General features: G+C 45.0%; 1 protein-coding gene across 1 annotated transcript in view; it reads right to left on the bottom strand.

The window, feature by feature from the left end:
• The window catches only part of il16 (interleukin 16), a 67527-nt gene that overhangs the window by 35500 nt on the left and 6203 nt on the right, over nucleotides 1-25824 (bottom strand). The window contains exons 2-5 of the mRNA XM_068017727.1: nucleotides 16447-16520; nucleotides 16122-16347; nucleotides 12497-12614; nucleotides 2706-2838 (exon numbers count right to left, since the gene is read on the bottom strand). Coding sequence (XP_067873828.1) covers nucleotides 2706-2838; nucleotides 12497-12614; nucleotides 16122-16347; nucleotides 16447-16520 — 551 coding nt within the window. The remainder of the gene's footprint in view (nucleotides 1-2705; nucleotides 2839-12496; nucleotides 12615-16121; nucleotides 16348-16446; nucleotides 16521-25824) is intronic.

Raw genomic sequence — 25824 nt, 5'->3', positions numbered from 1 at the left:
GGGTTCAATTCTGGGTACTGCCTGTGTGGAGTTTGCAAGTTCTCCCTGTGTCTGCGTGGGTTTCCTCTGGGTGCTCCGGTTTCCTCCCACATGCCAAAGACTTGCAGGTTGATAGGTTAATTGGCCATTATAAATTGCTCCTAATATAGGTAGGTGGTAGGGAAATATAGGGATATGGGATTAGTGTAGGATTAGTATAAGTGGGTGGTTGATGGTCGGCACAGACTCGGTGGGCCGAAGGGCCTGTTTCAGTGCTGTATCTCTAAACTAAACTAAACTAAACTAAACATGGCAATCACTACCACATGGAGTAGTTGAGTGAATAGTATTTAAGGGAAAACTAGATACGTACTTGAGGGAGAAAAGAATTAAAGGATATGTTCATAGGGTTAGATGAGGTAGGGTGGGAGGTGGCACGTGTGGAGCATAGACACTGGTGTAGACCAGTTGGACTGAATGACCTGTTTCTATGCTGTAAATTCTATGTAATGTTGAGCCAAATTACCTGTTTCTATCAGGTAAATAGAAACTCTATCGAAACCTTTCATAATTTTAAAGACCTCTATTATGTCTTTTCAAGATAAAAGAGACTCAGCCTGATCATCCTTTCCTGAAATCTATACCCTTGCATTTCGGGTATCATCTTTGTAAATCTTCTATGCACCCTCTCCAGTGCCTTTTTATAATACAGCAACCAGAACTAGAACAGAAAAAACCTTGCATTTATATAATACCTTTCAGGACCTAACTAACATGTTTAACTAACTTGATTGAATTTGTCGAGGCGGTGACTAGATGAGGGTAAAGCAGTTGATGTAGTTTACATGGACTTCAGTAAGGATTTTGATATGGTCCCACATGGGAGATTGGTTAAGAAGGTAAGAGCCCATGGGATCCAGGGCAATTTGGCAAATTGGATCCAAAATTGGCTTAGTGGCAGGAGGCAGAGGGTAATGGTCGAGGGTTATTTTTGCGAGTGGAAGCCTGTGACCAGTGGTGTACCACAGGGATCGGTGCTGGGACCCTTGCTGTTTGTAGTGTACATTAATGATTTAGACATGCATATAGGAGGTATGATCAGTAAGTTTTCAGATGACACAAAAATTGGTGGTATTGTAAGTAGTGAGGAGGAAAGCCTCAGATTACAGGATGATATAGATGGGCTGGTAAGATGGGCGGAGCTGTGGCAAATGGAATTTAATCCTGAGAAATGTTAGGTGATGCATTTTGGGAGGACTAACAAGACAAGGGAATATACAATGGATGGTAGGACCCTAGGAAGTACAGGGGTCCAGCAGGACCTTGGTGTACTTGTCCATAGATCACTGAATGCAGCAGCATAGGTGGATAAGGTAGTTAGGAAGGCATATGGGATACCTGCCTTTATTAGCTGAGGCATAGAATATAAGAGCAGGGAGGTTATGATGGAACTGTATAAAATGCTAGTTAGGCCACAGCTGGACAACTGTCTACAGTTCAGGGCACCACACTATAGGTAGGATGTGATTGCACTGGAGAGGGTGCAGAGGAGATTCACCAGAATGGTGCCTGGGCTGGAACATTTCAGCTATGAAGAGAGACTGGATAGGCTAGGATTGTTTTCCTTCGAGCAGAGAAGGCTGAGGGGGGACATGATTGAGGTATACAAACTTATGAGGGGCATTGATAGGGTAGATAGGAAGAAACTTTTTCCCTTAGCAGAGGGGTCAATAACCAGGGGGCATAGATTTAAGGTAATGGGGCAGGAGGTTTAGAGGGGATTTGAGGAAAAAAAATTTCACTCAGAGGGCAGTTGGAATCTGGAACGCACTGCCTGAAGAGGTGGTAGAGGCAAAAACCCTCACAACATTTAAGAAGTATTTAGATGAGCACTTGAAATGCCATAGCATACAAGGCTACGGGCCAAGTGCTGGAAAATGGGATTAGAATGCTTGATGGACGGCACAGCCACGATGGGCCGAAGGGCCTGTTTCTGTGCTGTATAACTCTATGACTCTGTGACTCTATGACCTTGGGATCTCCAAATGTGCTTTACATCCAATTAAGTACTTTCAAAGTGTAGGAAACTTGCCAGCCAAATTCCACACATCAACCTCTCACAAACAGCAATGTGATAATAACCAGATAATCTGTTTTTTAATGATATTGGTTGAAGGATAAATATTGACCAGGACACTAGGGAGAACTCCCCTGCTCTTCTTTGAAATAGTGCCATGGTGCCTTTGACATCCACCTGAGAGGACAGATGGTTTAACATCTCATCCGAAAGATAGCACCCTCAGCAGTGCAGCACTCCCGCAATATTGCACTTAATTGTCAGCCTTGATTACGTGCTCAAGTCTCTGGAGAAAATCAAAACTCTATTCCCACTAAGACCTTGACAGCTTGAATCTTCCCTTGTCATCATTCCATTACATTAAAGCCATGGGAATATGCAAATTGTGATAAGAGAGCACAAGAAACTCTTAGGGGTTAATTTTAAGCTTAAATCGTTGGGTGGGATCCCCATGGAATCGGGTGCAACACTGGTTTTACACTCGCCCAATGTCACTCTATTAACTGCAATGGAGAGTGAAATCGGGCAGGATAAAAAGGAACATTGTTCCCGGTCTAACCAGGTTCCTGACCAGTGAGTTTGGTTCAAATACCTCCCTTTGACTTAATCTGCACCATCTGAATTCAGTCCATTTTCCTTGGTTCCTTACCAGAGGATCGGGATGGCGGCTGATCATTAGATCATTAGGTCCAGACTTGCAATGCTGCAGAAGGGCATAAGCTTCATTCAGAGTCAGATTGTGGACATTTGTCGTATTAATTTTCAAAATGTGATCACCACACCTACAGCAAAAGATAAAATAAAAAGTTAAGGTTTCACATATTTAACTAAAGGATGATACATTTGTATCCAGACCTGCATAAATGTAAGGCAGAATCACAAAACATACAGCAAGCTAATGGAGCCGATCAGAATTGAGAAAGGTACAGGGAGAGTAATACAATGACCCATTACATGGATAGTCCCAACAGGTTTTGCTCTCCAAGGGCTGGGCCTGCCGTGGACGATAGGAAATGAAAGTGGGAGATGGATGCTCAGTAGTTACTTACTTTGTCCCAGGCTGCTGGGACAGTCTAATCCATTTCCTACACAACATTCACAGAGGCCTAGAAATCAGTTACATTTCTTCTCGACTGGTCACTGGATGGGGTCAGGGCAGAGGGAGATTTCACAACAAAAGGAAGGAGGAATTAGCAAGAGATGAAAGTGCAGAACCTCCAAATTTGCCCAGTCTTGCTCACTGGCCATATAAAATATATAGAGGGAAATCATGGACTAGGCTATGTCCTGATCTCTCAACCACTGTAATGCACAAATGTTCAGGGCAGCACAACTGCAATGCAGACTCGGAAAAATGTCCCTAAAGCACCTCAATAATATATCAAATCTGTATTATGGACTCGGAGTGAGGTCATGAAGCGGTGGGCAGCCTCATCAACACAGTCCTGGCCCCTAGAGGAGTCAAATCAGTGGAGCATGCTGATCAATCAACCCCTCTGGTGGTGAAGAGGCTATTTTGTGGCCTTGGCCTCATTTAAATCAGGCAGGCGAGCTGTGGGGCGACAAGACACAGCTCACCAGATCAAGATCAGGTCGAGACAGACGGCAGCAAAATAAATTATGTGTGGTGAGGGGTGGGGGAGATCGTGGCCAGGATTGCGGAGGGAGGGAGTCCTGGACAACACAGGCTCAAATTATTCTTGTGGGTCTGGAGGAGCAGGACTGCTACACGAAAAATAATTTAACTTCTTTGGCTGAACCTCTTCAATGCAATCACCAATGGAACTGGTTGGAGAGAGCACAGTGCAGGCTCTGACCATTTCCCACCGAGATACATCATTGGATCCCAATTTCCTGACTGAACGTGTCCTATCACCTAAATCAAGCAGTGCTTTGCACAACTGGTGGTGGGCCCACTCAAAATGGAGGCAGCCAATGTTAATGGGGGGGAGGGCGTGGTGGGGGGGGACCACTGATCTCATTCTGAGGCCATTAACACCAAGCAATGGGAAGAGAAAATTGACCCCCAGTACTGCAAGAAAACTAGCTGACTTGGTAGTAACGCTCTTACCTCTGTGTCTGATGTTATTGGTTCAAGCCCCACTCCAAGGATTGAGCATTTAATCTAGGCCCCGACACTTCAGTGCAGTGTTAAGGGAGTGCTGCACTGCCAGGGATGTCTTTGCCGATGAGACATTAAACCGAAGCTATCTGCCTGTTGAGATCATAGAGTCATTTACAGCACAGAAGGAGGTCCTTCGGCCCATTGAGTCTATGCCAGCTCTCTGTGGAGCAATCCAGTCAGTCCCACTACCCTGCATGATATCTATAGCCCTGCCAGTTTATTTCCTTCGTGCTCATCCAATTTCCTTTTGAAATCATTGTTTCCGCTTCCACTACCCTCATGGGCAGCATGTTCCAGATCATTACCACTCGTAGCGTAAATGTTCTTCCTCACATTCCTCCTGCATCTCTTGCCCAAAACCTTCAATTTGTATCCCCCAGTCCTTGCACTATCAGCTAATGGAAACAGTTTTTCCTTGTCTACCTTATCTAAGCCTGTCATAATCTGTACACCTCTATCAAATTTCTTCTCAATCTCCCTTGCTCCAGGGAGAACATCCCAGCTTCTCCAACCTAACCTTGTAATTAAAATCCCCTATCCCTGGAACCATTCTGGTAAATCTCCTCTGCACCCTCTCAAGGACCCTCACATCCTTCCTAAAGTGTGGTGACCAGAACTGGACGCAGGACTCCAGTTGGGGTCTAACCAGACCTTTATAAAGGTTCAGCATAACAATGTATTCAACACCTCGATTTATGAAGCCCAAGATCCCACATGCTTTGCTAACCACTCTCTCAATATGTCCTGTCACCTTCAAAGATCGATGCACATGTACCCCCAGGGCCCTCTGTACCTGTACATTCTTTAGAACTGCGCCATTAAGTCTATATTGCCTCACCCTTTCCCTTCTGCTAAAATGCATCACCTCAGAATTCTCAGTATTAAATTCCATCTGCCACTTGACTGCCGATTCTGCCAGCCTATCTATGTCTTCACTGTTTGCCACTCCTCCAAGTTTAATATTATCGGCAAATTTTGTGATTCTACTCTGTATTCCAGGATCCAAGTCATTTATATGTAGCAAAAAAAGCAGTTGTCCTAAGCACTGACCGTTGGGGAACACCAGTGTCTACCACCCTCCAGTCTGAATAAAACATTGACCACGACTCGCTGTTTTCTGTACTTAAGACAATTTTTTATCCAATTGGACACTGACCCTCCTATTCTGTGAGCCTAACCAGCCTTTTATGTGGTACTCTATCAAATGCTTTCTTAAAATCCCTAAAACAGCAACCACTGCATTCCTTTCATCAACCTTCTCTGTTACTTCATCAAAAAATTCAATGAGATTAGTCAAGCATGATCTGCCTTTTACAAATCCATGCTGGCTCTCCTTAATTAACTCAAACCTCCCCAAGTGCCTGTTGATTGATTCCCTGATTGTTGTTTCTAAAACCTTACCCACCATTGATGTTAAACTAACTGGCCTATAGTTGCTAGGACTGTCTTTACACCCTTTCTTGAATAAGGTTGTCACATTTGCCAGTCTCCAATCCTCTGGCTGCTCCCCCATATCTAGGGAAGATTGGAAGATTATGGCAAGCCCTTCCACTATCTCCATCCCCATTTCCTTTAGGAACTAGGGATGCAATCCATCTGGACCAGGTGACTTATCAACCCTAAGCAAAGCCAGCCTTTTTAATAAATAAAAACAAGAAATGCTGGAATCACTCAGCAGGTCTTTTTAATACCTCCTCACTCTCAATTTTTCCCCTGTCCATTGCCTCTACTCTCTCCGCTTCTACCAATATTTCATTCAATTTCTCTTAGTAAACACCATTACAAAGTACTCATTAAGTATTCTAGCCTTGCCCTATGCCTCTAAGCATATATTACCCTCTTTGTCCACCTCTTACATATTGCTTACTATTCACATGGATGTAAAAGATCCAATGACACTATTTGAAGAGGAGAAGGGCGTTCCTCCCACTCTCCTGGCCAACATTTCTCCTTCAACCAACACCACCAAAATTAACTGGTCATTCTCATTTGTCATTCGGGCGAGCTTGCTGTGTACAATTTGGCTGCTCTGTTTGCCTCTATAAAAACAGTGACTTCACTTCAAAAATGTCTTGGTCGTGAAGTGCTTTGGGACAGATGTGAATGGTGCTGTGGAGTAATTCATGCAAATCAGCCTATGCCAGGCCTCCCATTCAGCAGTGGATCAGAAAGCAGGTTGTGCAATTTTCTGAAGGGAGCATTTACACTGCTGTAATCTTTCTTTCACTGCAACATATGATCCCCCTCAGCAATGAAGGATCTAAAAAAAAAACAAACATCCTGTTGGAAAAATAAACTGCAGCCCAGAAAGTATCGCCCTCCTCCCACCTCGCCTGATCCAATTCCATCCAAAATCGATGAGAATCCCAGCCTTGCCTGCGCCAGCTTCCTGAGCCAGCACAGTGACACCAGAATAGCAGGTGAGTGCTGAGTGGTTGCAATTCTCATGCTTGGCACACTAGCATTAAATCAGATGGTTTGCTGGTCCCCGGATCCCCCAGTCCATCCATCCAGATCTTCAGCTGCCCAAACTAGGAGAGACCCAGTTGTGAAAGCCTGACACTTAAAACAGAAACTGTTGCTGAAGGTTCCTTGTGCTCATCACCAATTCTCTCCAATGCTGCTCATAGTCAGGCTGCTAACCTCCTCAGATGTGAAATATCTACCAAACCCAGGGGCACCCCACCTCCCCAACCTCTCAGTGACTTTGCAACCTGAATACTCTCCCCACACAGCTAAAGAGAAGAGAGCCCACACTCCAACTACTTCCCCCCAACAGTGCTTCATTTCATTATCCCTTGTCCCTGTTTACAAACGGTTTACCCGGCCCTACCTTTGCAATTATCTCCAACCTTCTGTCCCAGACCACACACTCCACTCATCTGAATCTGGACAACTATATCCTATATCGTCCCTCCTCTACCCCGCCATTAATGGCAGAACAAAGAACATAGAACAGTACAGCACAGGAACAGGCCATTCGGCCCTCCAAGCCTGCGCCGATAATGATGCCTGTCTAAACTAAAACCTTCTACACTTCTGGGGTCCGTATCCCTCTATTCCCATCCTATTCATGTATTTGTCAAGATGCCTCTTAAACGTCGCTATCGTACCTGCTTCCACCACCTCCCCCGTCAGCAAGTTCCAGGCACTCACCAACCTGTGTGTAAAAAACTTGCCTCGCACATCCCCTCTAAACTGTGCCCCTCGCACATTAAACCTATGTCCCCGAGTAACTGACTCTTCCACCCTGGGAAAAAGCTTCTGACTATCCACTCTGTCCATGACACTCATAACTTTGTAAACCACTATCAGGTCGCCCCTCCACCTCCAGTGAAAACAATCCGAGTTTATCCAACCTCTCCTCATAGCTAATACCCTCCATACCAGGCAACATCCTGGTAAACCTCTTCTGTACCCTCTCCAAAGCCTCCACATCCTTCTGGTAGTGTGGCGACCAGAATTGTACGCAATATTCCAAATGTGGCCTAACTAAGGTTCTGTACAGCTGCAGCATGACTTGCCAATTTTTATACTCAATGCCCCGACCGATGAAGGCAAGCATGCCGTATGCCTTCTTGACAACCTTATCCACCTGCATTGCCACTTTCAGTGATCTGTGAACCTGTACGCCCAGATCTCTCTGCCTGTCAATACTCCTAAGGGTTCTGCCATTTACTGTATACTTCCCACCTGTATTAGACCTTCCAAAATGCATTACCTCACATTTGTCTGGATTAAACTCCATCTGCCATTTCTCCGCTCAAGTCTACAACTGATCTATATCCTGCTGTATCTTCTGACAATCCTCATCACTAACCGCAACTCCACCAACCTTTGTGTCGTCCGCAAACTTACTAATCAGACCAGCTGCGTTTTCCTCCAAATCATTTATATATACTACAAACAGCAAAGGTGCCAGGATTGATCATTGCAGAACACCACTAGTCACAACCCTCCATTCAGAAAAGCACCCTTCCACTGCTACCCTCTGTCTTCTATGACTGAGCCAGTTCTGTATCCATCTTGCCAGCTCACCTCTGATCCCGTGTGACTTCACCTTTTGTACCAGTCTGCCAGGAGGGACCTTGTCAAAGGCTTTACTGAAGTCTATGTAGCCAACATCCACTGCACTTCCTTCATCAATCATCTTCGTCACTTCCTCAAAAAACTCGATCAAGTTAGTGAGACATGACCTCACCTTCACAAAACCATGCTGCCTCTCGCTAATAAGTCCATTTGTTTCCAAATGGAAGTAAATCCTGTCCCGAAGAATCCTCTTCAATAATTTCCCTACCACTGACGTAAGGCTGACCGGCCTGTAATTTCCTGGATTATCCTCGCTACCCTTCTTAAACAAAGGAACAACATTGGCTATTCTCTAGTCCTCTGGGACCTCACCTGTAGCCAATGAGGATACAAAGATTTCTGTCAAGGCCCCAGCAATTTCCTTCCTTGCCTCCCTCAGTATTCAGGGGAAGATCCCATCAGGCCCTGGGGTCTTATCTACCTTAATGTTTTTCAAGATGCCCAACACCTCCTCCTTTTTGATATCGACATGACCCAGACTATCTACACTCCCTTCCCGAGGCTCATCATCCACCAAGTCCTTCTCTTTGGTGAATACTGATGCAAAGTACTCATTTAGTACCTCGCCCATTTCCTCTGGCTCCACACATAGATTCCATCCTCTGTCCTTGAGTGGGCCAACCCTTTCCCTGGCTACCCTCTTGGTCTTTATATACGTATAAAAAGCCTTGGGATTCTCCTTAATCCTGTTTGCCAATGACTTTTCATGACCCTTTTAGCCCTCCTGACTCCTTGCTCAAGTTCCTTCCTACTTTCTTTATATTCCTCAAGGGCTTCGTCTGTTCCCAGCCTTCTAGCCCTTATGAATGCTTCCTTTTTCTTTTTGACTAGGCTCACAATATCCCTCATTATCCAAGGTTCCTGAAACTTGCCAAACTTATCCTTCATCCTCACAGGAACATGCCGGTCCTGGATTCTATTCGGGTTCGATTCTGGGTACTGCCTGTACGGAGTTTGCAAGTTCTCCCTGTGACAGCGTGGGTTTTTGCAAGGTGCTCCGGTTTCCTCCAACAGCCAAAGACTTGCAGGTTGATAGGTAAATTGGCCATTATAAATTGCCCCTAGTGTAGGTAGGTGGTAGGGAATATGGGATTACTGTCGGGTTAGTATAAATGGGTGGTTGTTGGTCGGCACAGACTCAGTGGGCCGAAGGGCCTGTTTCAGTGCTGTATCTCTAAATAAAATAAAATAAATAATCAACTGACATTTGAAAGACTCACACATGTCAGATGTTGATTTACCCTCAAACAGCCGCCCCCAATCTAAATTCTTCAGTTCCTGCCTAATATTGTTATAATTAGCCTTCCCCCAATTTAGCACTTTCACCTGAGGACTACTCTTATCCTTATCCACAAGTAGTTTGAAAACTTACGGAATTATGGTCACTGTTCCCGAAATGCTCCCCTACTGAAACTTCGACCACCTCGCCGGGCTCATTCCCCAATACCAGGTCCAGTACGGCCCCTTCCCTAGTTGGACTATCTACATATTGTTTCAGGAAGCCCTCCTGGATGCTCCTTACAAATTCTGCCCCATCCAAGCCCCTAGCACTAAGTGAGTCCCAGTCAATATAGGGGAAGTTAAAATCACCCACCACAACAACCCTGTTGCTTTTACATCTTTCCAAAATCATTCTATATATCTGCTCCTCTATCTCCCGCTGGCTGTTGGGAGGCCTGTAATAAACCCCCAACATTGTGACTGCACCCTTCCTATTCCTGAGCTCTACCCATATTGCCTCGCTGCATGAGCCCTCCGAGGTTTCCTCCCGCAGTACAGCTGTGATATTCTCCTTAACCAGTAATGCAACTCTCCCACCCCTTTTACATCCCCCTCTATCCCGCCTAAAGCTTCTAAATCCCGGAACGTTTAGCTGCCAATCCTGTCCTTCCCTCTACTAAATCTCTGTAATAGCATAGTTCCAAGTACTAATCCAAGCTCTAAGCTCATCTTCCTTACCTGTTGTACTTCTCGCATTGAAACAAATGCACTTCAGACCACCAGTCCCGCTATGTTCAGCAACATCTCCCTGCCTGCTCTTCCTCTCAGTCTTACTGGCCTTATTTACTGGTTCCCCCTCAATTATTTCACCTGATGACCTACTGCTCTGGTTCCCCCCCCCACCCCGCCCCACCACACTAGTTTAAACCCTCCCGAGTGACGCTAGCAAACCTCGCAGCCAGGATATTTGTGCCCCTCCAGTTTAGATGCAACGCGTCCTTCTTGTACAGGTCCTACCTGTCCCGAAAGAGATCCCAATGATCCAGATATCTGAAACCCTTTTCAGTCATCACACCCCTCTTTGCGATTCTCTCTTAAAGCCCTTCACTGACTACCTCTCTCCCTACCTGCGATGTTCTCCTCGTGAACCAGGCCCAACATACCTTCCCTAACATATTCTAGTTCCTGCTCAGTGTTCCTTCCCCTTTTCCGTCATGAGGCAGCATGGGCAGTTTAGCGATGTACAGCGTGTTGTATCAGTGTGATTCAGTGGGATTATTCCTTATGTGCTTCATTAACTGTCATTCACCTAACCTTCAAAAAAGGTACATTGAGATAAATTGGGCATTCCTGTAAGTTAACTTTCATTTAAGCCACAACTTGCATTAAAAAGGTTAATTCCACCATCCAGCTCTTCCAGTGGCGAGCACCAATTGCAGGGGGATATCTTGGCACAGTGGCCATGTTTTTCCATCCATTAGAGATAGAAGATCACAGGTTGCCCACAGTTGTTTTTGTGATGTGCACCATATTTTACACTGGAAGCATATTTTCATAGAATAACCCCTTAAATCCCCAAATAAATGATCTATGTTCCAAATATTCCTTTCTGAAGACATTTTGCATTATGTAAACATTTTAGGACCCAACATAAAGTTAAGGTATCAGTGGGTAGCACTCCCGCCTCTGGGTCAGAAGGTTGTGGGGTTCAAGCCCCACTCCGGTGATTTGAGCACAAAATCTAGGCTGATGCCCCAGTGCAGTACTGAAGGAGTGCTGCACTGTTTGGGGTACCATCTTTTGGATGAGACGTTAAACTGAGACCCCGTCTGCCCCCTGAAGTGGATACAAAAGTTCCCATTGCCTTATTTTGAAGACGAGCAGAGAAGTTATTCCTGGTATCCTGGTCAATCCTTAGCCTTCAACCAACGACACTAAAAAACACATTATCTGGTGATTATGACACTGCTGTTTGTGGGACCTTGCTGTGTACAAATTGCCTACTGCATTTCCTACATTACAGCACTTCTAAAAAACTTCATTGGCTGTAAAAAAAACTTTGTGAAAAGTGTCTTAAGTTTGTGAAAGGTGCTACATTAATATAAGTCTTTCTTTCTTGCTGGTTGGTATTGCCAATTGGAGAATTGGGTGAAGAGGTCATAATTTTTTTATTCTTTCACAGGATGTGGGAGTCGCTGGCTAGGCCAGCATTTCTTGCCCATCCCTAATTGCCCTTGAGAAGGCGGTGGTGAGTTGCCTTCTTGAACTGTGGCAGTCTATGTGCTGTCAGGGAGAGAGTTTCATGTTTTTGACCGAGCAACAGTGAACGAACAGTGTTATAGTTCCAAGTCAGGATGGTGTGTGACTTGCAGGGAAACTTGCAGGTGGTAGTGTTCCCATGCATCTACTGCCTCTGTCCTTCTAGGTGGTGGAAATCGTGGGTTTGGAAGGTGCTGTCGAAGGAGGCTTGGCAAATTGCTACAGTCCGTCTTGTAGATGGTACACAGTGTTAACACTGTGCGCCAGTGGTGGAGCGAGTGACTGCTTAAGGTGGTAGATAGTGTCAGGTTTCTTGGGTGTTGCTGGAGCTCCACTCATCCAGGCAAGTGGAGCATATTCCGTCAGATTCCTGATTTGTGCCTGTAGATTGTGGACAGGCTTTGGGGAGTTTGGAGGTGAGTTACTCGCTGCAGAATTCCCAACCTCTGACCTGCTCTTGTAACCACACTATTTATTTGACTGGTCCAGTTCAGTTTCTTGTCAATGGTAACCTCCAGGATGTTGATGGTGGGGGATTCAGTGATGGTAATGCCATTGAATGTCAAGGGGAGATGGTTAGATTCCCTCTTGTTGGAGATGCTCAGTTCTTGGCACTATCACATTTCCAACCAGAGAGCAAGAGCCCTGCAATTAGCCACACTGACCTCTGTGCCTAATTCTCCAATCACCACTCCCGCTAGGAGAAGAGTCTCGGAAAATTTATCCTGCATACTTCCAACTCTTACCGGAGTCTCCCATCCAGATGTGCCACCGATCCTGGAGAGAGAGTGTGGATATAAATGCCAGAAGGCTGCAGATGTGTGCAGACACTGCACAATCCAATTCCCAAACCAACACCATCCTCTGGGGAAGCAGAAACAGACGTGACATTAGAGACTATACATTCCATTGTGAGCAGCCTCAGCTACTTCCTACAAAGTGAAAAGGATTAGATTTTAACTGACAGGAAAGTTAAATGTCTATATCAAAGATTTACTGCTAACATATTTCCTGCCATCTAAGCATCTCCTAACAGTTCTTTATTTCCATAATTGTAGTTGGTTATTTTTAACCTGGCCACCTTTTTCTGCAGAAGGGCACAGTCCAGGGTTGGAGGGCTTCATCTGTAGAAGGAAAGGAAAGGACTTGCATTTACATAGCAACTTCCATAACCTCAGGACATCCCAAAATGATTTCTAGTCAATGAAGTACTTTTAAAGTGCAGTCATGATTGTGAAGTAGAAAAAGCAGCAACCAATTTGCAGCAGCAAGGTCCTATAAACAACACTGTGATAATGTTTGTTTAGTGATGTTGATTGAAGCATAAATATTGTCCAACACACTCGGGAGAACTCCCTTGCTCGTCTTTGAATTGTGCCATGGGTCTTTAATGTCGACCTGAGAGGGCAGATGGGACCTTAGTTTAACATCTCATCTGAAAGATGGCACCTCTGACAGTGCAGGGCTCCCTGGATTTCGTACTCAAGTCACTTGAATGCAAATTAACTGTGAAATGAAGAGTGTTACCACTGAACTAAGGCAAAATTGCACCTCCTGGTATGTAGCCTCATTAGATGCAGAGCTGGTCTGTATATTTAGGGATCGGTAAGTATATTTCACATATCTATGTGTATTTTTAGGGATCTGGGTTGCTACTTAAAGAGTCTATGTACATATTTAGGTGTCTGCATATATTTCGGGATTTATATGTGTATTTAAATGAACATACGAACATACATACGAACATACGAACTAGCAGCAGGAATAGGCCACTCGGCCCCTCGAACCTGCTCCGCCATTCAATAAGATCATGGCTCCACATTCCTGCCTACCCATGATAACTTTTCATTTCCTTGCTTATCAAGAATCTATCTACCTTTGCCTTAAAAATATTCAAAGACTCTGCTTCCACCGCCTTTTGAGGAAGAGAATTCCAAAGACTCATGACCCTCTGAGAGAAAAAATTTCTCCACATCTCTGTCTTAGATGGGTGACCCCTTATTTTTAAACAGTGACCCCTAGTTCTAGATTCTCCCACAAGGGGAAACTTCCTTTCCACATCCACCCTGTCAAGTCCCCTCAGGATCTTATATGTTTCAATCAAGTTGCCTCCTACTCTTCTGAACTCCAGTGGATACAAGCCTAGCCTGTCCAATCTTTCCATATAAGACAACCCATCCATTCCAGGTATTAGTCTAGCAAACTTTCTCTGAACTGCTTCCAACACATTTACATCCTTCCTTAAATAAGGAGACCAATACTGTACGCAGAACTCCATATGCCCTGTATAACTGAAGCATAACCTCCCTACTTTTGTATTCAATTCCCCTCACAATAAAAGATAGTATTCTATTAGCTTTCCTAATTACTTGCTGAACCTGCATACTAACCTTTTGCGATTCATGCACTAGGAGACCCAGATCCCTCTGCATCTCAGAGCTCTGCAATCTCTCACCATTTAGATAATATGCTTCTTTTTTATTCTTCCTGCCAAAATGGACAGTTTCATATTTTCCCACATTATACTCCATTTGCCAGCTCTTTGCCCACTCACTTAATCTATCTATATCCCTTTGTCCGAAACGTTAACTCTGCTTCTCTTTTCACAGATGCTGCCAGACCTGCTGTGTGGTTCCAGCATTTCTTGTTTTTATTTCAGATTTCCAGCATCCGCAGTATTTTGCTTTTATATCCCTTTGTCGCCTCCTTATGTCCTCTTCACAACTTACTTTCCTACCTATCTTTGTGTCATCAGCAAATTTAGAAACCATACCTTTGGTCCCTTCATCCAAGTCATTTATATAAATTGTAAAGCGTTGAGGCCCCAGCACCGATCCCTGCAGCACACCATTCGTTACATCTTGCCAACCAGGAAATGACCCATTTATGCCTATTCTCTGTTTCTGTTAGCTAACCAATCTTCTATCCATGCCAATATGTTACCCCCTACACCATAAGCTTTTATTTTCCGCAATAACTTTTGATGTGACACCTTATCAAATGCCTTCAGGAAATCTAAATACAGTACATCCACCAGATCGCCATTATCCACAGCACATGTTACTTTTTCAAAGAACTCCAATTAATTGGTTAAACATGATTTCCCTTTCACAAAACCACGTTGACTCTGCTTGATTACCTTGAATTTTTCTAAGTGCCCTGCTATAACGTCTTTAATAATAGCTTTTAACATTTTCCCTATGAAAGATGTTAAGCTAACTGGCCTGTAGTTTCCTGCTTTCTGTTTCCCTCCCTTTTTGAATAAAGGAGTAATATTTGCTATTTTCTAATCTAATGGAACCTTCCTCAAATCTAGCGAATTTTGGAAAGTTAAAACTAACGCATTAACTATCTCACTAGCCACTTCTTTTAACACCCTAGGATGAAGTCCATCAGGACCCAGGTACTTGTCAGCCCACAGCTCCAAAAATTTGTTCAGTATCACTTCCCTGGTGATTGTAATTTTCTTGAGTTCCTCCCTCCCTTCCATTTCCTGATTTACAGCTATTTCTGGGATGTTACTTGTTTCCTCTATAGCGAAGGCAGATGCAAAATACCTGTTCAATTCATCTGCCATCTCCTTATTTTCCCTTATTAATTCCCCAGACTCGCTGTGTCTATATTTAACGAATAATCATGTTGTACTCCTGGCACGCAGCCCCATGATATGAGAGTACCAGAGTAGCTCTATCCGCCGCTTCTACTCTCGCCTAGCGAGGGTCTGTTCCTGAAAAAAAGTTATCCCTATAGAGTATCATATAAATAATAGTTTGAAAATTAGCATGTGCAAACAAGAACAGAAACTAAATACAGGGGTTAGCAGGTCAAGCACAATTTTTAATTTCTTCTCAGATGAGATCAGCCATGATCGTATTGAATAGTGGAGCAGGCTCGAGTGGCTGAATTGCCTACTCCTACTCCTAGTTCTTCGGTTCTTATGTTGGCAGTGCTGGAATGGTCACATGTATTGTCCTTCCCTAGTTGCCCCGAGAAACATGATTATGGAGGTTCTCCTTGAAATTTCAGTGCAATTGTGTGTACAACAGAATAGTTTGCTAGGCCATTTCAGAGAGCAGTAAGAGTCAACTATGAGGCATGGGACTGGTGTCATGTGTACACCAAACAGAGTAGGGCAGCAGGTTTCCTTCCCTGAAGGCTATGAGTGAACCAGTTGGCTTTTCATGACAATCTGGCAGTTTTCAGGGTCAATATTTCTGCTGCAAGCCCAGATTTCTTGAATTAAATTTCATAACTTGCCATAGCCTTTTTGGTTACAAAACCACGACCAAAACCAAAATCAGGCAGCCAGTGGCAAATTCAGTCCAGGTTTTATTGGCTTAAAATTTATTTCTGGAATGTTCTTTTGCTTACCTTTGTGTAAGGTGACTTCCATAATGATTCTATCGTTAGGATGTGGTGTCTTTTGTAGGAAGAGCATGCTATCCAGCTCTGAACTTGAGCAGCTTCCTCTACTGAAGTGAACGGTAGAGCTGGTTGACCATGAGCGGCTCAGATACGCTGCTGATTGACCATGAGTGAGGCTAGGGCCCTTTAGACAAGTCCTGACTGTTAGTGTGAGCACACCTTTCCTCACTTGCTGTATTGAAAAATAAAATAAAAGCGCATTGAACGTTTGTTTTTATAATTTGTTTAATTAACAAGCTAAAATTTTACACTGTGAAATGAACGGACTAACCTTAAATATTTGTATAGCTTCATCATGGGTTAATTCATTCATCGACACTCCATTGACCTCAAGTATTTCATCTCCTACATAATGACAGATTGACAGTATGAATATCTCTATCATATATACTGAAGTCTTGCATCTCTGTCACCCGTCAGATGTCAAGCTCAGGCCTCACATCCCAAAGGGTCAAAATGTATATATAGAGAAAGCCAAATGGCTTTTCTGATCTGTTTAACCTGATCTCTCCCATTGCTCGGACCTGTGCATTTCCTGTCATCCACCAATCTACAGAAACCTGCCTCAATAATTAGTTTGTGATTGACACTAAGGGTGTATATTTCCTGACCAATAGTCCGAAAGGAACAGGACAAGTTAATCAAAGTCCACTAAGCAGTAAATATCACAACCATGCCCCTGACACCAGACTACTGAAATCAATAACAGTTTATTTCCCCAAGCAACAATAGGGTTAATTTTCCCCTTCATTACTTGGGCAGTGAACTGTCCGTCCATTATAGAACCTGTCTGACATTTATTTTGTTTGTTTTCCATGAAAATGAAACTTTAGCCGTTTCTGTCATGAGGGGGTGATCTAAATGAAGGTGAAAATTAGCCCCAGTGAAAATTGGATAGTGACAAACTTCATTGTTTAGTTTAGTTTAGAGATACAGCACTGGCTGTCTCTGGATCTAGTCAAACCCAGTCCTTCAGGGAGGTTTACCCACTCCCTGTCCCTCTCAGTAGCCTTTTGGAGGCTGACTCAGAGCACATGGATAGGAGGGTAGTCCCTCTCTGTCTACAATGTTGGCCAGTATAGCTACTAACTAAACCAGCTATCGCCCACCCTTACCCCTCCTTGAAACAGTCCCCTGCTGCTGTCAAAATAAATAGGCCCCTCCTGTTACAATAGGATTGGGTGGGTCACAGGAAGGTCTAAATAGGCTTCCATTGTCTCGCCTGGTGCTAGGTAATATTCCACAGACCAGTCCATCTGTCTTGGCTACTGTACATATCTCCTCCTGTCCGTCCACCTCCCCACTGCCAACACCCCAACTTCTGGCTGTCATGGGAGTTGTAAACCCTTGTGAGCTAACTCCAACTGAAATGTAACGTTTCACTATAAATCATATAAGGATTAGTTGATCACTTATTTCATTGCTGTTTGTGGGAGCTTGCTATGCACAAATTGACTGAAGTGTTCCCCCTCCTTTAAATAGTGGCTACACTTCAAAAGTACTTATTTGACTGTAAACTGCTTTGGGGTTGTGATCGGTTCTATATAAATGGAAGTTCCTTCTTTCTTTCTTCAGAACATGAATATCTTTTAAGACATCCTCAATCTCAAAGAGGAAACTGAATTATATTTTCTCTATATTACAGAGTAAAAACTTCCACGTGATACATCCCGAGGCGTCTCATGTGATTGGCTTTTCACTAAGCAGGAGTCTGTGTATTTGCATACGGAAGCTGGTAATCAACTGGCCAATGGACACCAAGGAGCACTCCCACATACAGATTTCACATGCTGAAAATATGCTTACTTACAAAAAGCAGAAGTGTTGCCTCTGAGAGGCCCATATAAATGTAAGGCTTTTCAGATAAGCCAACAAAATTAGAGGCATGCACACCGCACAGCAGAATTAGCAAGTTTGCCGATTTTAGCAAACACAGTTTGCCGATTTCAGCAACGCACAGTTTGCGGTTTTCAAAATTCAGAAGTGCACAATTTTCAGATTTCAGCAAAACACAATTTCCAGAATCCAGCAACACAGTTTGCAGTTTGTCAGGCATTCAGCATTGGATGAGTAGAAATTTTCTTGAATTAAATATTGAGACGACCAAAACCATTGGTTGGAATTTAACTCCCCCCTCCCCCCACCCCGGGAGCAGACTAGGAGGCAGGGGGTGCATAAAATTGGCTGGGAGGTGGGTGCAGGGGTGCGGTGCCCACCGCCTATTTGCCCCCGCTGCTAATTTACCAGAAGCGGGGGAGGTGGCAGACAGCCAATTGAGGCCCTTAAGTGGCCAATTGTTCCCACTTAAGGGCCTCTTCCTGCCGCCTCTGGTATTTTACCAGTGACAGACGGGCACTTCAGCACCCGAGAAGGCCTTCTTGCGGGCTGGGGGTTTCCTCCTGATCGGGCACCCTATGCCCTACAGAGGGCCCCCCCTCAGCAGCACGAGCCATACCCCTCCAAAACAACGCCCCTGCCCTAGACTCTGACTATACCCCCACCTCCCTGGAGCCAGGCCCATTGTCCCTGTTGAGGCATCAACAGCATTGCCCTCATCAACCCTCTCTGTTACCCTTTCAAAAAACTCCAACAAGTTTGTTAAACATGGTTTTCCCTTAAGAAACCCATGTTGGCTTTCCTTAATTAACCTGCAATTGTCCACGTGACTCTTAATTTTGTCCCGAATTATTATTTCTAGAAGTTTCCCAACCACCGAAGTTAAACTGACTAGTCTGTGGTTGCTGGTCTTATCTTTACATACTTTTCTGAACAAGAGTGTAACATTTGCATTTCTCCAGTCCTCTGGAACCACCCCTGAGTCTAAGGAAGACTGGAAAATTGTGGCCAGTGCCTCCACAATTTCCGCTCTCACTTTCTTCTATATCCTTGGGTGCATCTCATTCAGTCCTGGTGCTTTATCAGCTTTAAGTATAGTCAACCTTGTCATGTAGGCCCCCACCTGCTAAGAATGAGGCATATTAATTTTGTCATATGAACATTGATTTTAAACTTGCTGGGAAGAAGAGAAAGCATGTTACACGGGCTGCCAGACGCTTAGCTGAAAAACATTTGGATACTAACAGACAGTACTTGTGGAGACAAAAGGACCATTCCCTGACACATTCAACCCACAATGGATTTTGATCACCAGACATTGAAGGTGTAAGGAAGAGCATTCCTGAGACTACTAAGGTGATACAATCCACAAAAGCCAGGACTGGTTGGACCAGCTGGTCACATGACTAACTGGCTGGTCCAGGGTTTTTTGAACTAGCCACAAGTTTTTGAACTCAGAAAGACTGTTTGCTCCTGCAGTGAGAAGACCTCTCCTGTCTGCTCCCATCTCTTTCTCACAAGCCTCTGAACCCACTGAGGACACATGAACTTTAGGAGAGAAAAGTCTCCTACATCGAACAAGGTTTAAGAAGAAAACTGGGCCCCAACAAAAAGCAAGACCTACCTACAATCAAGGACTTTACAGTGAGCTCAAAGAACAGTATCCAAAATTATCTTCAGATATTGCCTCAAACTTTTCCATTTTATTTCTTCTGCTCTTTTCTGTCTCTATCTGCATGTGTGTATCGTGTATGCATGCGAGCATGGGCGCGTCACGTATCCGTAGGCATTAACCGAATTAGAGTTTAAGTTTAATGAAGTTCAACCTTTTTTCTTTAAACCTAAGAAAACCTATTTGGCTAGTTTCTTTGCCTTATAATTGGAAGTTAGTGAACAAGGATTCACTAAGGGGAAGCTAAAGAAAATCGATGTGTTTAAAATTAAACCCTGTTACAGTAAGACTAGGTGAAGACTGAGGGAACCCTAGATCCCTTTCTCACCTGGTCATAGCAACCTGTTTAGTACCTCCCCCTTATCAATCTTAAATCCTTCTAGTGTATTAATTACCGCCTCTTTCACCGTGGCCTGGGTAGCATTTTTTTTTTATTCATTCATGGGATGTGGGCGTCACTGGCTATGCCAGCATTTATTGCCCATCCCTAACTGCCCTTGAGAAGGTGGTGGTGAGCTGCGTTCTTGAACCGCTGCAGTCCATGTGAGGTAGGTACACCCATAGTGTTAGGAAGGGAGTTCCAGGATTTTGACCCAGCGACAGTAAAGGATCGGCGATATAGTTCCAAGTCAGGATGGTGTGTGACTTGGACGGGAACTTGCAGGTGGTGACGTTCCCATGCCTCTGCTGCTCTTGTCCTTTGAGGTGGTGGAGGTCGTGGGTTTGGAAGGTGAAATCTTCTTCCTTGGTAAAGTATTCATTTAATACCTCAGCTAGTCCCCCTGCCTCCATGTGTAAATCCCCCTTTCATAGAAACATCGAAACATAGAAAAATAGGAGCAGGAGTAGGCCATTCACCCCTGGAGCCTGCTCCGCCATTCAATACGATCATGGCTGATCATCCAAACTCAGTACTCTGTTCCCGCTTTCTCCCCATATCCCTTGATCCCTTTAGCCCTAAGAATTATATCTAACTCTTTCTTGAATATATTTAATGATTTGGCCTCAACTGCATTCCGTGGTAGAGAATTCCACAGGGTCACCACTCTCTGGGTGAAGAAATCTCTCCTCATCTCAGTCCTAAATGGCTTACCCATTATCCTTAGACTGTGACCCCTGTTCCTGGACTCGCCTGCCATCGGGAACATCCTTCCTGCATCTAATCTGTTCAGTCCTGTTTGTAGATTTTGTAGGTTTCTATGAGATCCCCTCTCATTCTTCTAAACTCTAGTGAATACAAGCCTAATCAACCCAATCTCTCTTCACACGTCAGTCCTGCCATCCCGGAAATCAGTCTGGTGAACCTTTGTTGCACTCCCTCCATAGCAAGAACACCCTTCCTCAGATAAGGGGACCAAAACTGCACACAATACTACAGATGTGGTCTTGCAAAGGCCTTTTATAATTGCAGCAAGACATCCTTGCTCCTGTACTCGAATCCTCTCGCTATCCCTTTCGATCCCTAATCGACCCTACTCCACCTTTGACCACCTTTTTACTATTTATTTGCGTATAGAAGACTTTGGGATTCCTTTTTATGTTAGCTGCCAGTCTCTTTTCATACTCTCTCCTTGCTTCTCTTATGTGCTTTTTCACTTCCCCTCTGAACTTCCTATATTCAGCCTGGTTCTCCTTTGTATTATCTACCTGACATCTGTCATAAGCAGACTTTTACATCATCATCTTCATCTCTATCTCTTTTGTCATCCAAGGGGCTCTGGATTTGTTTGCCCTATCTTTCCCCTTCGAGAGAATATACCTTGGCTGTGCTGAACTATCTCTTCTTTGAGGGTAGTCCCTCCCCCTGCACCATGCTTCAAGCAACGTTTGATTCTCCCTATCTTCCTATTTCTGCTCTCGTTAGCACGTGGCACTGGGAGTAATCCAGAGATTACTACCCTCAAGGCCCTACTCTTTAACTTCCTCCCTAGCTCCTAAAAATATGACTGTAGGACCTCAATACCTGCCCTTGCTATGTCATTGGTACCAACATGCACCACAACCTCTGGCTCACTCCCTTCCCCCTGCAGAATATCCTGCACTCTGTCCATGATGTCCAAGGGTTAGTAAATTTGCAGATGACACTAAGGTCGGTGGAGTTGTGGATAGTGCCGAAGGATGTTGTAGGGTACAGAGGGACATAGATAGGCTGCAGAGCTGGGCTGAGAGATGGCAAATGGAGTTTAATGCGGAAAAGTGTGAGGTGATTCACTTTGGAAGAAGTAACAGGAATGCAGAGTACTGGGCTAATGGGAAGATTCTTGGTAGTGTAGATGAACAGAGAGATCTTGGTGTCCAGGTGCATAAATCCCTGAAGGTTGCTACCCAGGTTAATAGGGCTGTTAAGAAGGCATATGGTGTGTTAGCTTTTATTAGTAGGGGGATCGAGTTTCGGAGCCACGATGTCATGCTGCAGCTGTACAAAACTCTGGTGAGACCGCACCTGGAGTATTGCGTGCAGTTCTGGTCACCGCATTATAGGAAGGATGTGGAAGCTTTGGAAAGGGTGCAGAGGAGATTTACTAGGATGTTGCCTGGTATGGAGGGAAGGTCTTACGAGGAAAGGCTGAGGGACTTGAGGTTGTTTTCATTGGAGAGAAGGAGGAGGAGAGGTGACTTAATAGAGACATATAAGATAATCAGAGGGTTAGATAGGGTGGATAGTGAGAGTCTTTTTCCTCGGATGGTGATGGCAAACACGAGGGGACATAGCTTCAAGTTGAGGGGTGATAGATATAGGACAGATATGAGAGGTAGTTTCTTTACTCAGAGAGTAGTAAGGGCGTGGAACGCCCTGCCTGCAGCAGTAGTAGATTCGCCAACTTTAAGGGCATTTAAGTGGTCATTGGATAGACATATGGATGAAAATGGAATAGTGTAGGTCAGATGGTTTCACAGGTCGGCGCAGCATCGAGGGCCGAAGGGCCTGTACTGCGCTGTAATGTTCTAATTCTAATTCTAATTTACCCTGACACCAGGGAGGCAACACACCACACAGGACTCATGATAACGGTTACAGAAATGCCTATCTGTCCTCCTGACTTTGGAATCACCTATAGCAACTGCAGTTCTTCACTTTGCTGCTCCCTCCTGTACAGTCCCTTGCCCATTGGTGCTGTGGTTTCGACCTCACTCCTTCAAGGTGTCCTCACTCTCAGCAGTCTCCAAAGCTGAGTTTGAGAGTGCCACATACCCCGAAGACTCTTCCGGATGGCCACCCACCTACCATCCTGAACTCCTGCCTGTGGGGTGACCACCTTCTGGAATGTATGATCCAGGAAACTCTCCTGCTCCCTGATACTCCGCAGTGATTCAAGCTGCCCCTCAAGCTCTGAAATCCTGAGTTCGAGCTGAAGCAGCTGGAGACACTTCCTACACATGTAGATGAGTTTTTGGAGTGCTTTCACAACAGTTTCCTGGAACAATACATTGTGGAACCAACTAGGGATATAGCCATTTTAGATCTAGTATTGTGTATGAGGCAGATTTAATTGGTAATCTCATATTCCTCTGGGAATAATGATCATAAACAATTGAATTCGATAATACGTTTGAGAGCAACATACTCCGGTTCCAAACAAGAATCTTAAACTTTAAAAAATGACGTAGGTATGAGGGGGGAGCTAGCTCAGGTTGATTGGATAAATAGACTAAAAGTTATGGTGGTAAATAAACAGTGGGAAATATTTAAAGGAATGATTCAAAATGTTCAACAAAAATACATTGAATTAAAAAACAAAAACTCAGCAAGAAAGATCCATTCGTGGCTTACTAGGGAAGTTAAGGATAGTATTCGATTAAAAGAAGAGGCTTATAATGGTGCAAACTATAGTAGTAGGCCTGAGAATTGGGAGTTTTAGAAAGCAGCAAAGAGCACCCTAAAAGTTGATAAAAAGGGAAAAAAATATAACGTGAGAGTTAAACTAGCCAAGAATCTAAAACATCTTTGACAAGTTTATAAAAAGGAGGAGTAGCTAAAGTAAACATTGGCCCCTTTGAGACAGAGACAGGAGAAATTATCATGGGGGAATGAGGAAATTGCAGACATTGAACAAATATTTTTGGGTTGAATTTTCACCATGGAGGCGGAAAACAAGTTCCCGAGAAGGGTCACTGACCCAAAACATTAACTCTGCTTCTCTTTCCACAGATGCTGCCAGACCTGCTGAGTGGTTCCAGCATTTCTTGTTTTTATATAGGCGGAAAACAGGTTTGTTTATGTGTCAGAAATCCGCCTCCAATGGGAAACTGATTAAAGTTAAGATTTTCATAGGGGTGAGCCCTTACATGATATGGAGACAGGTCTCCTGCCCAATTAGAACCAGTGGGGGTGGGAATGGGAGGTGGGCCAGATGAAGTATGGGACTCATTTAGACACTGCACGACAGCCATCACTGAAGCTGCTGGTTGTCCTGAGGGAGAGATCTGTGGTTTGGGCCAAAGCCTTCCACTGCACCAGAGGGAAGCGAGATGTCAACTGGGAGCTGGAAGCCTGGCACCCATGGCAGGGCTTCCCCTCACTTCATCTGTGCCAACCTGGATCAATGCTGGAGACTGTGAGGGAGAGCAGGGTGATCCTCTTCCCGGAGGGTGGGAGGAGGAGGCCACCTCATCATGCAGCAGGGGCACATCTCTGTTCAGCGTCATCTCATTCTGCTTCTTTTTCATCTTCATCTCTCACCACCTGCTCCTGCTCCTCCCCCAATGAGCAGTCTCCTTTCAGGGCTTCAACGTCCTCACTGTCCACATCTCTCTGGAGGGCCAGCTCACGGACAGCGCAGCAGATCATCACAACGACTGAGACCCTTGCAGGAGGGTATTGGAGGGCACCACCCGACCAGTCCAGACACTGGACTCACATCTTCAGAAGGCCGATGGTTGTCCTACTGAGCAGGTGGCATTGTTTGTATCACCTCTGTGTCTCTGTCTGGAGCTCCGGTAAACGGATGAGTAGGCCTCTCGTCAAAGGGTATCCGCAGTCCCCTAGGATCCATCCATGCACTTTGATGTTGGAGTGAAGATCTGAGGCAGGTCGGGCTGGCGCAGGATGAAGGAGTCACTGCAGCTGCCAGGAAAGCAAGCACACACATGGAGTAAGCTCTTGTTCTGGTTGCAGAGCAGTTGGACATTGAGGGAGTGCAAGCCCTTCCTGTTGATGGAGCTCACTGGCCGACCACTGGGTGCCTTGATGGCCACGTGGTGCAATTAATGACGCCCTACACCTGGGTAATCCAGCCATGCAGGCAAAACCATTGCCCTCTGTCTCTCCGAGGTCATGTCTGTTGTTAAATGAATGTCTAGCTATGGCAAAGAGGGCATCAGGTACCAGTGAGATGCAGTGGTGGGCAGACATTTGCGAGATGCTACTAAGGTCTGCAGCTGATCCTTGGAAGGAGCCAAAAGTGAAAAGGTTCAAGGCCACAGTGACTTTGACAGCTGCTGGCAAGGCATGCAGATCAGTCCTGTAAGGTGTGAGGTCTTCGGTGGCCATCTGCCTGGACAGTCACAGTCTCCTGTTGCACTGGTTCTCGGTCCTCTCCAGGTCACTCTGTCTTTGGCGGTAGATCCTGTGTTGAGGGTTTGGCCTCCATTGCCTTCCTGCCCCTCTTTCTTCTCCCTTGCCCTCTTGATGCTCAGGGTTCTGCCCTTCCTGTGGAGGCTGTTGCACCTCATCACTATTGAGTCCAAAATCTGACATTCGTGCTCCCATTGCCAGCAGGAGCCTCCCTTCTGGGCAGGTGGCTGTCCAGCTGTCCTTGGCAACCTTGCCCCCTGCACTTCTGCCCCTGCAATGCCAGGGAGTTGCTAACCCCATTGAAGACCCAGGTACTGTGTGCCCATTCTCACTGCCACCTGTTCAACACCTTACATGTGCACCGCAGCCTCACAGCTCCAGCGACCTGGGTTCGATTCTGGGTACTGCCTGTGCGGAGTTTGCAAGTTCTCCCTGGGTCTGCATGGGTTTCCACCGGGTGCTCCGGTTTCCTCCCACCTCCAAAAGACTTGCAGGTTGATAGGTAAATTGGCCTTTTTAAATTGCCCCTAGTATAGGTAGGTGGTAGAAGAATGGTGGGGATGTGGTAGAGAATATGGGGTTAGTGTAGAGTTAGTATAAATGGGTGGTTGTTGGTTGGCACAGAC

The sequence above is a fragment of the Heterodontus francisci genome, chromosome 38 (assembly GCF_036365525.1).
Source record: "Heterodontus francisci isolate sHetFra1 chromosome 38, sHetFra1.hap1, whole genome shotgun sequence".
NCBI lineage: Eukaryota > Metazoa > Chordata > Chondrichthyes > Heterodontiformes > Heterodontidae > Heterodontus > Heterodontus francisci.
The sequence above is the reverse complement of the archived record's forward strand: the minus strand, read 5'-3'. Positions and strand labels throughout refer to the sequence as shown.